The sequence below is a fragment of the Hetaerina americana genome, unplaced genomic scaffold, assembly GCF_022747635.1.
Source record: "Hetaerina americana unplaced genomic scaffold, ioHetAmer1.1.p SCAF_15, whole genome shotgun sequence".
Lineage (NCBI taxonomy): Eukaryota > Metazoa > Arthropoda > Insecta > Odonata > Calopterygidae > Hetaerina > Hetaerina americana.
The window spans coordinates 10,379,693-10,394,784 of NW_027286625.1; the positions used below are offsets into that span (position 1 = coordinate 10,379,693).

The 15,092-nt window shown below is 40.5% G+C and overlaps 1 protein-coding gene across 1 annotated transcript in view; it reads right to left on the bottom strand.

Annotated features, from left to right (window-relative positions):
• The window catches only part of LOC139686788 (hexokinase-4-like), a 66,550-nt gene extending 56,757 nt beyond the window's left edge, over positions 1-9,793 (bottom strand). The window contains exon 1 of the mRNA XM_071583833.1: positions 8,861-9,793. Within this exon, the coding sequence (XP_071439934.1) occupies positions 8,861-9,097 (237 nt within the window). The 5' untranslated portion in view covers positions 9,098-9,793. The remainder of the gene's footprint in view (positions 1-8,860) is intronic.
• Positions 9,794-15,092: the final 5,299 nt, after the last annotated feature.

Sequence of the window (15,092 nt, forward strand, 5' to 3'; positions counted from 1 at the left end):
GTATGAGTTCAAATCTCAAGCCGATTAAATAGTTCAAACGCTACATTTACCTAGGTAGATGAAATCAAAGTTAGATGCAAAAGAAAAAATTCTCAAAAAAACTCACGAAAGTAATTATTTTTCTCGCGCGGAATCGAACTCACAGCAGGAGCAGCAAGCACAGCCATTCGAATTCCCCGGAAAATAAACTAATTCCTAATTTTCTCTTTTGAATTTCATTTTTTCCCATAACTTTCTCTAAATGGCCAGGGCCTATCATGTTACACGCACTGCCGTGCGCCTCGATTACGGTTCGCAGGATAACACGAAGATTCAGATGAGCAAACGATTGTGAATTTTGCATACCCATTCGCATAATTTAATATCAATATCATCAAAGCGTCTTAAACAACAATTATAAGAATGCCATGACGCGTGTAAAATAACCAACGCAAAACTTACTGGACAAACTTGAATTTACTTAGTTACGTCTTAGTGTTGCAATAACTCTACCATTGCTAATCGAGTTGACAGCAAAATTCTAATATTTCTCATGCAGCAGTAGTGTCGATTTGAAATTTTGCGCAATGCATCAATCACTGTCTTCATCCTTAAGGTCTACAGACTTAATTGTATCCTGAAATCCCACGCCGCACGCACGTCCGAAGTTGTGGGACCAGTCTCTTCCCTGGGCTGTTGGCGGTTTCTCAGATACTCAGAAAGTCAAATTAGGATTCTTCTGATTGTCAAGGGGTATAATGGAGATCTAAATTCGAGATCTTCTCGCCCTCAAACAAACCCACTGCCAACGAGGCTACCTGCTACTGGACGGCGGAGCACATGACTCTTTTGTTGGTGTTGCGTAGCCACTGGGTTACAATGCAAGCATACGCTAATTGTGAATAAAGCTTCCATAAATTGTCCCATAAAAGTTTGAAAATATTTTGATAAAATTGCATCAAGATCATTGAACATACCCATGGCATTTAATGAATTTTTTTTCAAAATATAATACGTCCATCCAGAAATATTCATCTTTTCAGTTATCCGTAAGGAGTGAAACATAGTCAATTTTGAACTGATTTCGGTATTTTCACCATTGGTTGTTCAATCCTAAGGATTGGTTGACTACAGCCCTCCATCTTACCCTATCTGATGCTAATTGGCTTACTTCCTGGTATTTTTTGCAACGTACTTACTTATTTATTTGTCTCATGTATTTATCCCTTATTGATATATTCGGCATTTTGCGGAAGTTAATCTCGGGCTTTGGGAACATAAGTTTATTGAAAATTGTCAAAGTACTGTCTCTCGCAGAGTGAGACATGATCAAATTGAGTAGCTTCAGGCGTGATGTGGTGGAAGTCGAACATAATGAATAACTGATCGAAGCACTTTTCCACTTGATAATTGTGATTTTATCAAGTGAAAAAGTGCTTCGATCAATTATTCGGTGAGACGTGATGTTTTAAATGGACCAGCTCATGCTCCAGTTGACCACATCTTACGATTAAGTCGCCTCCAAAATCAAGTTTGACCAAGAACGGGCTCGGGTACTCGGGAAGTATTCAATCGAAAAAAAACATGATTTCGTTACCTTTGCAAGCTTCGAATTGAGGATAGGGGAGGGAGGAGAGCCAACGCGGACTCCTCCGCGATAGTGCTTCCGCGAGATGACGGAGAGCTCAGCTGGAGCCGATCCTTAAGAGCTGATATAGGGAATTGGGTCCGCGGAATCCGCGAAATCTCTTACTCGCCGAAAAAATGCCCTTCGGCAGGAATGAAATCCTCGCACTGTGGGACAGGTGATATAGTTGCCACCGATCGTTGATACCACAATTGAATTAATAGATTGGACAAATGGAGGGCTAACCAATATTCTATGAGACGCATTCACCGCTTTAGTTTACTAAAAGTTCCAGTTTTTATGTTATTTTTGAGTTAACATCTATTTCATAGGCTTACTTGATAAAGTACTTGGAACTAAAGTTTATAATCTGTAGAGAGAAGTTCTCAATTTAATAGCAGATGTAACTTGTAATTTCTAAAATAACTTGCCAGGTTAACATTTTTTTGCGAAATTTATATAGTTAACCTATAACCTCTCTATCTTAATATGCTACTATGAAAAAATAATAGCAATTAATGCATCGCGGTGTAGAGGGAGGTGGACGCCACGAACTGCAGCTATAAACCCTTGATTTTATCTTCTATGATCAACCGAATTAATCCATCACCTCAAGGGGTGCCCAGTTCATTTGGGTCTTCTTTTTCCTTGACAGTTACAGCTATAGATGGGATTTGAACGTAAACTCAGGGCGGAATGATCTGGAGCCGACAATCAACCGTTTCTTCGCTCAGTAATCTGTGACATCTCAGGATATTCCGCCCTTACAGTAAACCCTTAAGATTCCGCCGGGAAGTACTATTTCGCATCTTTTCTACGGGGAAAATGTGACGCTTCATCGGTAGATATTGACCCTCGTTGACATTGGGAACGTGTATGCGGGCGCCTTCTCTTTAATAGTCAGTCAAAATAAATATCAATGAGAAAAGAAAATCGATCTTCACCGTTATTTGCTGAAATTTATCGGTTAGCGACTCTAACAACAGCGCTTCACATAGACATTTGACTCTTTTAATACTACTTTGTTCACAATTTTTTTCTATGCATTTGACATTTGGCGTCCATACACGTTTTCGAGTTTTCCCTCTCCACTGATCAATGGGCCAGGTCTCTGGTCCGTAGAGTGGCACGTACCACACGAGTATATCCATGTGTATCTTCTTTGTTTCCAGCGACTCCAGCCCTTTCAGCGCAGTAGGTACCTCTAGCTTAGGTGTCCTTGGCTTGTGCCAGACCGCGCCTGCTTATTTTCCTCTGATACCCCCCCCCACCCCCCGGTCTTATCCTATTCTGCTTCAGAAGAACGACGAAGAATTCCTCTTGCTCTGATTTCCTCCGGTTGGTAACCTAGGGGAAGGAAGCAGGGAGCGACAAAAAGGGTCCGTCAGAAACCCAGCCCCGTCCTTCCGTTTCCACCTCCACAGAAAGAGAATGGGGTCGATAACAAAAGGGGTAGGCCGCGCATTCAAATCCATGGAGCTTTCCAACCCAAGGGTTTTTTTGTTACGCTATCCCGCTGTACGTCGTTCATTCGGGGAGGTCAAGGATATCCAAAGGGGCGAGCTTTACGCGGAGGGACAAAGGAAGTTCTCAAAGGGAAGTGCACAACAGTTAGTCTGGGTAAGAGGTCGACAACCCTCGTGCTCATGACCACTGCATTGAGATTAAATGCATTGCATTATCCTAAATTAAGAGATTAAAAGAGAATTGAGCTAGCACCAGAGGATTATATGCTCTTTGGTAGTAGTGGATTAAGATCCTTCAAACAGCAACGGTTTAATTCTTCGCCTAACCTAACCAGAAAGCACAGCATCCATGTCCACGGCGGGAATGGACCGGATATATTTGAATACTTACCCATCTTAACTATTGTTCCACCACTAAAGTTGGTCTAAATCAGGGAGGTCTTTTCAAATAAAAATACCACCGGCAGTGGAAGCGAAACTGATGATTTTAATACCTACACATACAGTCAATCGTGAAAAATATTTCTTTCCACTCAAGAAAACATATTATAGATGTAAGTAATGTCGTAACTTTACTTTCCGTTTCCAAATTTCTGGAACCTATAAAAAAGATGATTTTACATTGAAACTGCACAAAACAATGACTTCCCCTTCAAACCCAACTCCATCGGATAGGTTACAACGCGATATTGGCATAAAACGCATTGTGATATGAATGTATTTACAGCAATGAACGATACCCAAGGACAACGGAGGTTTGCAATGACCCTGCAGATACCGAAGCAAGATTGTGATAAATGACGCAGGGTGAAGCTCGTCCAGACCAAATATTCCATTTCGCTGAATTACAGCAGTGGGGGCCCATATTTGTGCCACGTGTTTTTCATCCCATGTGCAATCGATAGCATCACCTCTTCTATCGGAGAACCGAGGTCGACTCGAGATGTATTATTCCAATGCAGAGAATACCTACCTTGGAGTGTGAAAATTCATGAAGTATTCCGGATTGAATTTTATAAATATAATACACGCCAACTAATTTTGAATAACTTAATTGCCTTTGTAGGTTGAAACTTGGTTTAATTATTGGACAATTCATCTGGGTGTACATATGAATTTCATACAATGGGTTTCCATCGATCATTTAACACATTCGCTTCTGGAACTCCTGTATGTGTCGGATTGATCCCGAATTCCTTGAGTGCACGTCAAATAATTGAGCTCACATTTTTTACATGTCAAAAGTTCCCAAATTCCTTGAGTGCACGTCAAATAACTGGGCTCACAATTTTTACAGTGTCATAAGTTATTGTGCTTGTTATTACCCAATTTAATTACATATTATCATCATCCAAGTCCCGATTTCTGGAGCAGTTTTCACGAGGGAGGCTCATGAACACCGCGGCCCCCTGGATTTCCAACACAGCCGTAAGAATAGAGCTCAAGGCAGAGCTTGGAAGAAAGTGGGCTGAAATTTGGTGGCCAATGACCTTTCCTTAGCAACTTCTGCTCGCGTTTAATGAAAACATCATGGACCTCGAATGGAATTTGGACTTTCACATTTACATCGATCAAAATGCGTCTTAATGTAACATTATTGGAAATATTTCTTGAACATTTCAAAGCTTCAATTTACTAGAAGGAAGGAATATCAGTGATGATATGAGGAAGTCTGCTGCTTTTTTTAACATTGTGGCACGTCAGATCAAAATTGTAATGCGGATTTTAAGATTTCATATGCTTAATTTTCTGGGGGGTGAGACTTAATTTGTGCAGAGAGTTGCGATTCATTCTAATATGGAGGTTCTTGAAAATAATATAGCCCGTAATTTGACATGCATAGATGACAGCAGTATCCGGGAGATGGGATTATGAAAACTTCTCAAAGAGAGGGAGACAAGGCGATGGAAGGCCATTTACTCACATTGGGGATGTTTCAATCACCATGTAGTCAAATAAATCAACCAGAAATATTTTTTCAACAAGTGAGGGTAGTTCCTTTCCCGCTGCTGTCATTCCGTTTCCTCTAGCAACAGAAAAACGCAAAACTTGACATTTAGACACGGTTTTCTAAAGTCATAACTCAGAATTTGTATCCTCTACGCACCTCCCTGCTAAATTAGTTTTTCAATGGTAATGTAACCCTAAATTCCTGTAGACATGAATGGCATAAGTTATTGAAAGACAAGAAGTAAATAATTATTATCTTGCTTGATAACGCGTAGGTTATCGCCATGGTGACCAGCAAACGGAGTCGTTTTGCTTGACCCGACAAGCATCTTCAAAGAGGGCGAACACACCTCCCACCCCCTCCCCCCCATTGCCCAATATTTCACCCGCCACATACGCCCATAGCCTAATAGTCTTGCTCAGATATTTCATAGGCCCTAAAATTCACGAGAACGTATTTACCAAGAAGCTATTTCAGCTACTGTCTTTTCCCTTGCAGATTTAGTCACTAGCTATTTAGGGAGTTATTTCGACTCCAATCAGGTATTCAGGTAGTTTTCTTACGAATTCCCCAGTACGAATATCAGCTCTACAGCAGGACTTGTCTCCTGCATAAGCACCTGCCGCTTGTCCCCTGACCTTCAATTGAGGGGGAGAGGCTGCATTATTTAAAGAGTAGACGAAGTCAAAATCTTGACAGGTGTTTCTTGAAATAACCCCCTTTCTTGACTAGTTGTTATTTACGAAGACTCTGTTCGAATCCTTTCGGTATGCGGTGGTGACTCGAATACCCGAGGTCTCCACGTATGAACTGCCAACCGAGGAGGCCCCATATTTACTTGTTAATAGGCGGTACCTCTTAATGAAATGAAATAATGAAATAAGGACAATTTGCACTTTTCCACAGTTTATTAAACGTACGACGCGTTTCAACTCACAGAGTCATCATCAGGTACAAGACAAACTAAATAGTAAGGAGACCTTATTTATATGGACAGCAGATGTGGTTGGGGAGGGAGAGTCGAGTAGGGGAGAGGAGGATGGGGGGGAGAGGCGGAGATGTTATAAAGAGCGAAAAATGGGGGGTTAATGACAGGAAAAACCGCAAAGTGGAGGACGAGGGGCTGGAGTATCGGGAGTGGGTTGTTGTATAGCAGGGGGTTAAAGGCTTAAGGACATAGGGAAGGAATTATCCGTAGGAGATAGTGGGGGGGGGGGAAGATGGGTTAAACAGGTAACTTTCTAGGAAGCAGAGCCCACTGCTGGTTTTAGTGGAAGGGATGAGCCACGTGCTGCGAGGGGGGAAAGGGGGGGGAAGTGCACTAGTTAATTCTTGGAAAATATGATGACCGGTGGTAGTGGGCAGTGAGAGACCCTGACAGGGGGGGGAAGAGAAGAGAAGGTAGGAGGGTGAAGTCATGGTACCTCTTAACATGAATGCCAAAAAATCAACGACATAAGGTTAAGTATAACTATCCTATTCTGAATTAAGAGACTGCTTCGTAGAATATGTTGACTAAATTTATCAAATTACTATAATCACAAATTATTAAGTAATTATTTTCACACTGGTCATATCCCTGAGGTCCCTTTATATAGAGATATTTTAAAAAAGTTAGAAGAAAATATTAATCACGTGCTCCGATATCAATTGGATTCTGGACACCATAACAAATCAAACTGAATCATTGAATAAGGCATAGGATTTTGGCCATAGACTAAGAAACAAACCCATGAGACTATTTTCTCCTCCTTTTTACTACATAAGAATGAAAATAAATCCAGTGAATGAACTAGAATGAACTTGAATCAGTAAAAAATCTGAAATTTTCCAGTTCTGAACTTGTGGTAGTGATATATATTCCACGCCATCCTTATCATTAAAACAAAACCGTAGAAAACCTGAATGCTCGATTGATAGGCGAGGATGTCCTTCCTAATACTCAAGCCTCACAGGACACGTGAAATTCACGCATTAGATTAGAGGGGCGAGTTCCTTTATCTGGGCCGACTGTGGTTTCCCAGGGAGACTTGGTACTCGAAACAAATAAAAGCTTGGGTGAATTTCGAGGTGTCCAGAATCGCCCTCTATTAGACTCGAGCGCTCTACACACACTTGCGTGTCACACCTCTAACATCTAAAAGGTTAGTTTAACATGTGTATTTTATGGGAGGAAAGATTGAATGCTTTTGCAGGTAAAGTGGGAAGCAATTTAATTGAAAACCAGTGAATAGGAAATAAATAGAGTTATATTTTTATGTCATCGTCCTTCCTGCTAGAAATAAGTGACGATCTTCAATGAACAAGTTGAATTAGTCCAACTTCGGCAGCGACATGGTTCTACGTAAAACCCTCAACTTCCTATAAATCCGATCTCGGTAAGTCCTTCGCTTTTTTATTAACATACAGAATATTTTTTGAAAAGCGTACGAATTACCCTTCGAAGAAAACAGTCTACTTTATTAGCCCTTTAGGAATCAATTACAGTTATCTCTGTTTTAGCATGTGAATGCACTTAGTTACTTACTTAAATAATATAATTAATCAAATATCACTCGAAAATTGGATGCTCGTTTCTCGCTTTTCATTTACCTCTATCAAAATGTAATTCCTTATACAATCAATTATTGAGTGATTGTCTAAACCATTGCCTGTTGATGTCACAAAATTTCATTACCAAATATTTAAGCTTCAATTTACTTAAGTTCAATTTTGTCTTCGTCCATTTTCACTATTTTTTGTCTTCGTCGATTGTCATTTCGGGGCATTTCATGAAATCCATTAGTTTCAAATATATGAAAAACGAGTCTTGATACAGTGTACTACTTTTGCCTTCTTAAAAAAAATTATGAATTTTATTCTTCCGCTCATATTTAAGAGAGTCGCTTTTCCTAACAAGAATTCTTAGATAAATAAAAAGAACACCTTTTTACTTGAATTAATACCTTTCAACAACTACACATATAAATATATATATATATATAAAATTATATATATGTTTATTGATTATTATAGTTTCTGTTACCTATAAAAAGATATGCTCATAAATACCTTTAACCCAATGTTAGAAATTTTCAGTTAACACACGCGTAGCCCTATCTCCACCGCACGCGCACTAGGACTCTTCGAATTCAATCGATTGCAACGGAAAGGGAAATTGTTTATGCAACTTTGCATCAGTTCACCTCGGAAGCTGCTGCAGGCAAAAATTAGGAAACCACATGACTTTTAAAAGATGTTATGAGTTTTTACAAAGAACATAATAAATAAAATTGCGCAATTCAACAATTCTAAACCCGTCTTTCCGCTAAATTAATAATAAGTCCCATGATCCGCGGAGGAAGAGGGTTCGCCTATCTACTAGGTATTTCTCGGCTGCGATATTTTTGTATTGCCTTTCATCATTAAATAAATATATGGGTAAGAGAAATTAATTTCTTAACGGTCGAACTATTTACCTCTGGTCACACGCGCTTCTACGGAGGACAATAAAATGGCCGGAACAAAATCATGGGCCCTTTCAGATTCTTTACTTAAATCGAATAAAACAGTCCCTTGAGATATCCTTTCACGCGTCAGGGACGTAGAACATACTATATGACAAGATTACATTACAATTCGATTAATAATTTTAACGTGCATTATTGGTTTTGGATATGAAAAAGAAAAAAACCGTCGAATATGATCACAGTCACTTCTATCGAGATATATTTTAAACACTGTAACATGACGCCCTTCGTATAGGCGCAAGTTGGCTTGCAAAGCGACACCGGTCAAATCAACCGTCAATCACCGAATGGAAGGAAGAAAAAGAAACAATCGTTCTTTACACCATACCTTCCTCTGTTTCCCGGCGCTCTCCGGCAATAACTCCAGCGGTTTGACGTTCAGCTCATTCTCCAGAGGATCAGAGACATGCTCCCCGGCGACTCCAGCGCAAGACGCCTTGTCGTTGCTGATCTTCAGCGCGACCAGAGAGTCGTTCGCCCCGTCGACGCCTCCCTTCCCGCCGCTGAGGAGGCCCTTGGACTTGGCCGCCGCCAGTCCACCCACGCACCCGTTGCTCGCCGACATGCCGGATGACGCGCGATTCAGACCGTGTGGTGTGGAGCCCTACTCCCAGACGCTTCTAAATGTATTTTTTTTGGGGCGAAATCCACCAGGGCCAAAGGGTTTGGATCGGGAAAAAAACAAGAACACACCCGTCTGCTGAATCGATTGATGACGGATGGAACTTGGAAGATTCCTTGACTCTGGGGAGCGAATTCGCACTGCGGGCGTGAGCGATTGGATACGTCGACCGCTTGCTATCTGATGAATGAATGAATGGTGCTGAAACTCCAGACGATTCTTGTTGTGATGGAAGAGGGCGTTGCCAATTCAATCCGACCGGCCGGTTTTCCTATCCCAGTTTCGCCGAAGGGGGAGGCGAGGTGGGAAGATGGGAAGAGGGAGGGGGGTTGGAGAGAGAGAGAGAGAGGAAGGGGTGAGTGTGTGTGTGTGTGTTGGCGAGAGAGAGTTAAAAGCACTTTAAAAAAAAAGGCCTCTTCTGACTTGCGACAGGAATGGTCTCTCCGAGCCGACCCGCAACCGAATTTATATAAACGCGGTAGGCGCTAGAGGGTATGAGTGGAGGGGGATCTCTCCGCTCCGAAAAAAAAACTTGAGTTTCCTGTCTGCGGCCACCCCACGGGCAAAGGTCTGGGATCGTAGGGTTAACGTTGATTGAGAGAAAATATCTCTCCCACCAGCAACGATCGGCAAGCGATAGAATGCCGACGCCGACACCACACCGCAAGGAGAGACCGCGTGCGACCGGCGCGGTGACGGTGCCGCCAGCCTGCAGAGCTGCGGTCGCCTTGGGAAGTTCCAGCGCATGCGCGCGATTCCCTGGAGGGAATTTGCGGCACCCCGGGGGAAAGACGCGCGATGTTGGATAATGGAAATTACGCAATCTGATTTTTGCGGCGAGTGAAACTTGGCATGCTAAGTAGGATTGCCACATGTGTTGAAAAAGTGGGATTATCCTAAATTTCGGCGTCATTTTTTGACTCGTGGTATTTACGAGTGCACTTGTACAATTACTCCACTCATTAGTACGGAACTATTAGTGCAATGACTCTTGTAACTTTCGTTGTCAACTTCAGGTCTTACATTTAGCTGCTAATGTTCATGATGTCGTTAATACGCGTTGGTTTTATTGTGATGATGTAAATCACTATAGAAGAAGGTCGATATTACAGATTCGTTTCCCAGTCTTTCCCGAGCGTAATTCAAGCGGAAAGATAGCCCATGGTGGTAATTAATTGCTGTATGAATTCAAATCCGTGGAAATAAAATTTAAAAGATTGATTACCTAGATGTTAATATTTTCTATGTGAGTGCATTGTGTCAGAATATCGTTGCTATTTAAAAATATACTTATGAATAATATTCAGGCATACCCTAAGGGAATGTGCTTTCGCTGATGATGTAATTTATATCAATGTAGCGCACTCAAAAATTTGTCATTCTGCGGATGATCGCATATTATATAGCGTCATAAATAATTGAAGTAATTGTAAATTATTACAGGATGATTTAAATTAGGTTCATGATTGGATGAGGAATTTAAAATGAACACGAATAAAGAAAAATAATTGATTTTTATAAAATTAAATTCAAATATAATTGTAAATTGGGAAAAGAAATGGTACCAGTAGTTACTAAGTGTAAATATGTAGGAGTAACTTCTGCAAATGAACTTAAATGGAATGAACATGTGGGGAGAATGACAAATGTAGCACACAAAACGCTAAATGCCATCATGCGCATTCTAAAGAAATGCAGTATAAAAAAATCAAAGAAAAGAGTTATCTGTCCATTATATTTATTTAACGAATTTATTTTAGAGTAAGGCCTATTTTAGAGAATGGATCAAGTTAATGGGATTCTCATCATAATCAATTAAAGAAAAAAATGAAAGGGTGCAAAGGAACGCCGCTCGCTTCGTTTGAGGTAAATTCAAAATGGAAGAGAGCGTAAGCGACGTGATTACGATGATCACTATTGTGAACTATTATGTTATGACTATTAGTGTTATGACTCATAATAGCGGTGGGACAGATCAAAGAAGAGTCGGACAATTGGAAGGCTGGGGAAAATATTTCAATTGTATGCGGGGATGAGGCATGCGGAGACATCAAAGGAAAAACAAAAGCTGGCTGTTAAAAAGGAAGAGGAGACCATACACATGAACTAAAATGGCTCAATTGAAGGAGCGACATAACTATGCACTCCTTCCTAAATAAGGGCATAAGTGATTGCAGCAGATTACCTGGAGATGTTTTAAAACCTTTTCCTGTAAACAGGAGCCTCAAGAAGTGCCAGGAGCCTTAAGAAGAGGATGGTCGAAAGCCTGGACAGAATTACTTTTTCTCCCTATTTTTTGATCTGGCTACTACTTAACTTGATTCAAATTACTGTTTGGTTGTACTGTATTTTTTTGTAACTCTTAATTATAATTTTTTATTGTAACTGTAATTTTAAAATATTTATTGGTGCAACTTTATCTGGCCACCTGGCTAATCGAAAAATTGCATTGTAATAAGTAAAGAAAATAAATATACACACTTACCATACGTGCCATTATCTTCTATTATTTCCTTCCTGATCTTTTAACCCTGGTACGGTGGGGCTGGCGGAATTTGAAAAAACGAGGACATTGGTAAATTTGAACGCTTGGGAAGGAGAATGGATTACTCCCCAATACTTATGGACACATAGACTTCCTACCTTAATCTCAGCTACTTCCATAATGCTATATTGACGACGGATATAAACGATGTTTTCTTCAGTTCAGTGCGGAGCAAGATTTAAAATCAATGTAAATATCGAACTATCATAGTTTTTCAAAAGTCTTTCGTATTCAAGGTATTCTACCTAATTAAATGGTCTGAAGTCGAATCGGGGAAGAAAATCTTCAAGAGAGGCTAGTAAAGACACACAGGAACAAGTGGAAAAGTTTTGCTATAGAGTAATCAGGATCGCAAGCGATAGAAGTGACAAGCGGATGGATAAAAACCACATTTAGAGGAAGTTTACACGGATCACATACCATGCATAATCCTTCTGGTAGCTTATATATTTATTCAATAAATCATAACTTTGCAATTAAAAAATTGTTTTCACACACTTTGAAAGTTATTTACATTAACAACGCGTCTTACTTTATGAAGGAATAACGCATAAAATAAAACAGTGAAATTTTATTTCACCTGCAGACTCAAGAGTATACTTTTCCCAATTGAAGCCTTCAATTCTTCATGATTCATGAATTAGTATGAAGTCTTCCGACCAAAGATATAAGGGTGAGCAAATTAATCCTACTTGTGTGCGGTGGCAACCCACATACATGGGAATCGGACCCCGGCCTTCATTATCTTAAGGCAAAATGATTTCCCCGCCGATAAACGAGGCCGAGGAGGTGGAGCCGAAGTACTTCCCATCCCGACTCTTTGTATCCTCTCGTGCTCCTGTCTTCAGTTCCCCTCCTTTCCAACCATCATTCAGATGGTCTTGAAGTCATTAAACTTTTTGTCTCCATGATTTTCCCGAATTTAACGTTTATTTCTCGACCACAAACTACAACAAATCTTCGACATTTTCAAGGCAAGTTCTTTGAGGTGATTGAAAATCGCATGGACAAACAGTAAACGAGGGTGGAGAAAAAAATAAAGGAATGGAAAAACCATAATATTTTTTCAATTTTTCATGTAATTTTTGACCTGAAAACCTGAAAATATTTTCTTTCTCTATCTTCCCCGCTCACCTTGCATCCACATTTTGATTCTTCAACGGAAAATATTTTGGAGTACCCTAAAAACCAATTTTATATTTCGCCAATTGAATTCCCCTCCTACTTATTCCGAAAAAGAATCCCGCATTGCCTTTTCTTCCTGTCGTCCATTCACTTGTTGCCTTGCCCGGGCTGCCATAGTAACCACTTTCGCGGGTCGGTCATTGATAAGGACAACCAATCTGAGCTTTCCCAGATTAAGAGCACGGTGACAGTGCTAAAAATATTATGAAAAATTTACCTGGGCGGAAAGATGGGACCATGGCGGCAGAACCGGCATGAATCGAACACAGTCCGCATTGGGCATAAATTCACTGCCCATTTCCGTGGACATTCATATTGAATGAGTCGATGTCATTGTGGCCTCTTCCCTTGACGTTGAGAGCCCCCTATCCCATCAACGTGAAAAAGGATGTGGCACGAAAGAGATTCTCTGCGCTTATCAAGGCTCTCTGTCAAACTTTACGGCCGTCAACGTTAAGGATATGACGCGGTTGAAACGCGTGACGTATTGAAAAGGGTCGACGTGTGACGTCACCTAGAATTTCCCACGCTACCGGTGGGAGAGTTAGGAGCTGGGAGGGGTGCAACAGGGATTTGATCATGTTTACACCCACTCACTTATCTGACGAGAATCAATTCAAGTGGTGTCGGGACCTAGAATTCTGTGGTTTTAGATGCGGACCGTTACGTTGAACGGGAGATAAATATTGCAGAAGAAATCTTCGGTAAATCAATGGTAAAAATGTTCACTTATCTAATTATGTCTTACGACCCATCCCCGTACCGTTGTATTTTACATGGAAGAGGAGACATGAAAAAGTTTAAAGGTCTCATATTTATTACTCGACGTCTTCGGAAATATGTGCAACAATCTATCTTGCTCGAGAGCGCTAACAGGAAGGAAGTAAACCATCTAAAAAATATTATCTCCATTCTACGACAAAATTCAACATATGTTCTTTTTTTTGCTTTCCGGATGCCTTTGGTGACCCGTGCGTCCCTTGAGATCCCGATAAGTCTTGTTTCGTCATAAGGCTTCGTGGGGGCCGAATCATTACCCCATGTTTGAGGAGGGACTCAAACTTACAACCTTCGGGTTAGCAGGCGAGCGTGTCACCAACCTGACTAACCCTCCATACATTTACACTCAATGTGGGAATATAAAAAAATTCTATTTATCCTTGAACGCATTTATAAAGAAATAGTAATATTTTACGTAGAATCTTTAACCTTCCACATCAAGATGAAAATACAAAATGTTAAGCCTTCAAGAGTGTATTCTACAAGGGCCACTTCTGCGGAAAAAGAAGCAGCCGATCATTTGCTAATTACTAATGTCGTACGTAACGGCAAAAACGATAAGAATGTCACGCAACTGGACGTGTGACGCGCCGCAAAATATTGACGCGTGGCATCACCCTGATTTTTCCACGTTACTAGGGCGGCTAAATATGGTTAAATTTATAATTTTCTGTAAAGGATCGATAAATGCAAAGAATAATAGGGCAATGACGTTCATGTAATAAATCATCCTATAAGCGTGACGAAAATTCAATAACTATGAGTATTCAATGCGTTCACCTCCTCTGGGAGTAGTGAGGAAACTAAATATCTCATATCGATGTACAGGTGCATGTAGATATGCATCGACTTAAATTTGCTGTGAAATCTTTAAAAGAACTGGTGGATATATTTACTTATTCGTGGAATTATAACCGCATAATCGACATAATGTTTAATTTTCTCTACTCGTCCCTTGCATAAACATTTTATTAACAAAAATCAAAAGTATGATATCTATGAGTGGCTCATAGTAACCACGACGAAGAGAAGTGAGGAGTAGGTTTGACACAGTATGCTGCACCTCTGAATTGACGAATAGGACAGTATTTATTTTAATTCTCCAGAACACAATACCTCGGGTGTCTACTCAAAACTTCCAGAGATGATATCAACACACGAAGATCGGGAAGAGTCAGTTGATAATGTACTGACTTCCAATCTGAGAGACCGGGTTCGAATCCTGGTGGTGGCAGGTATATTTCATTTTCATACCGATCCCTACTGGATTATATTGTGGAGTTTGAATGGGTACGCCGTCCATCGGATGGGACGTTAAACCGTGGACTCCTTGCCAAATTATCCGTCTGTCCCTAAATACCCTAGCAGTCAGACTTCTCCCCTAACAACTAGTACCACTGAGAACCAAAAAAATGTATCAGAACCGGC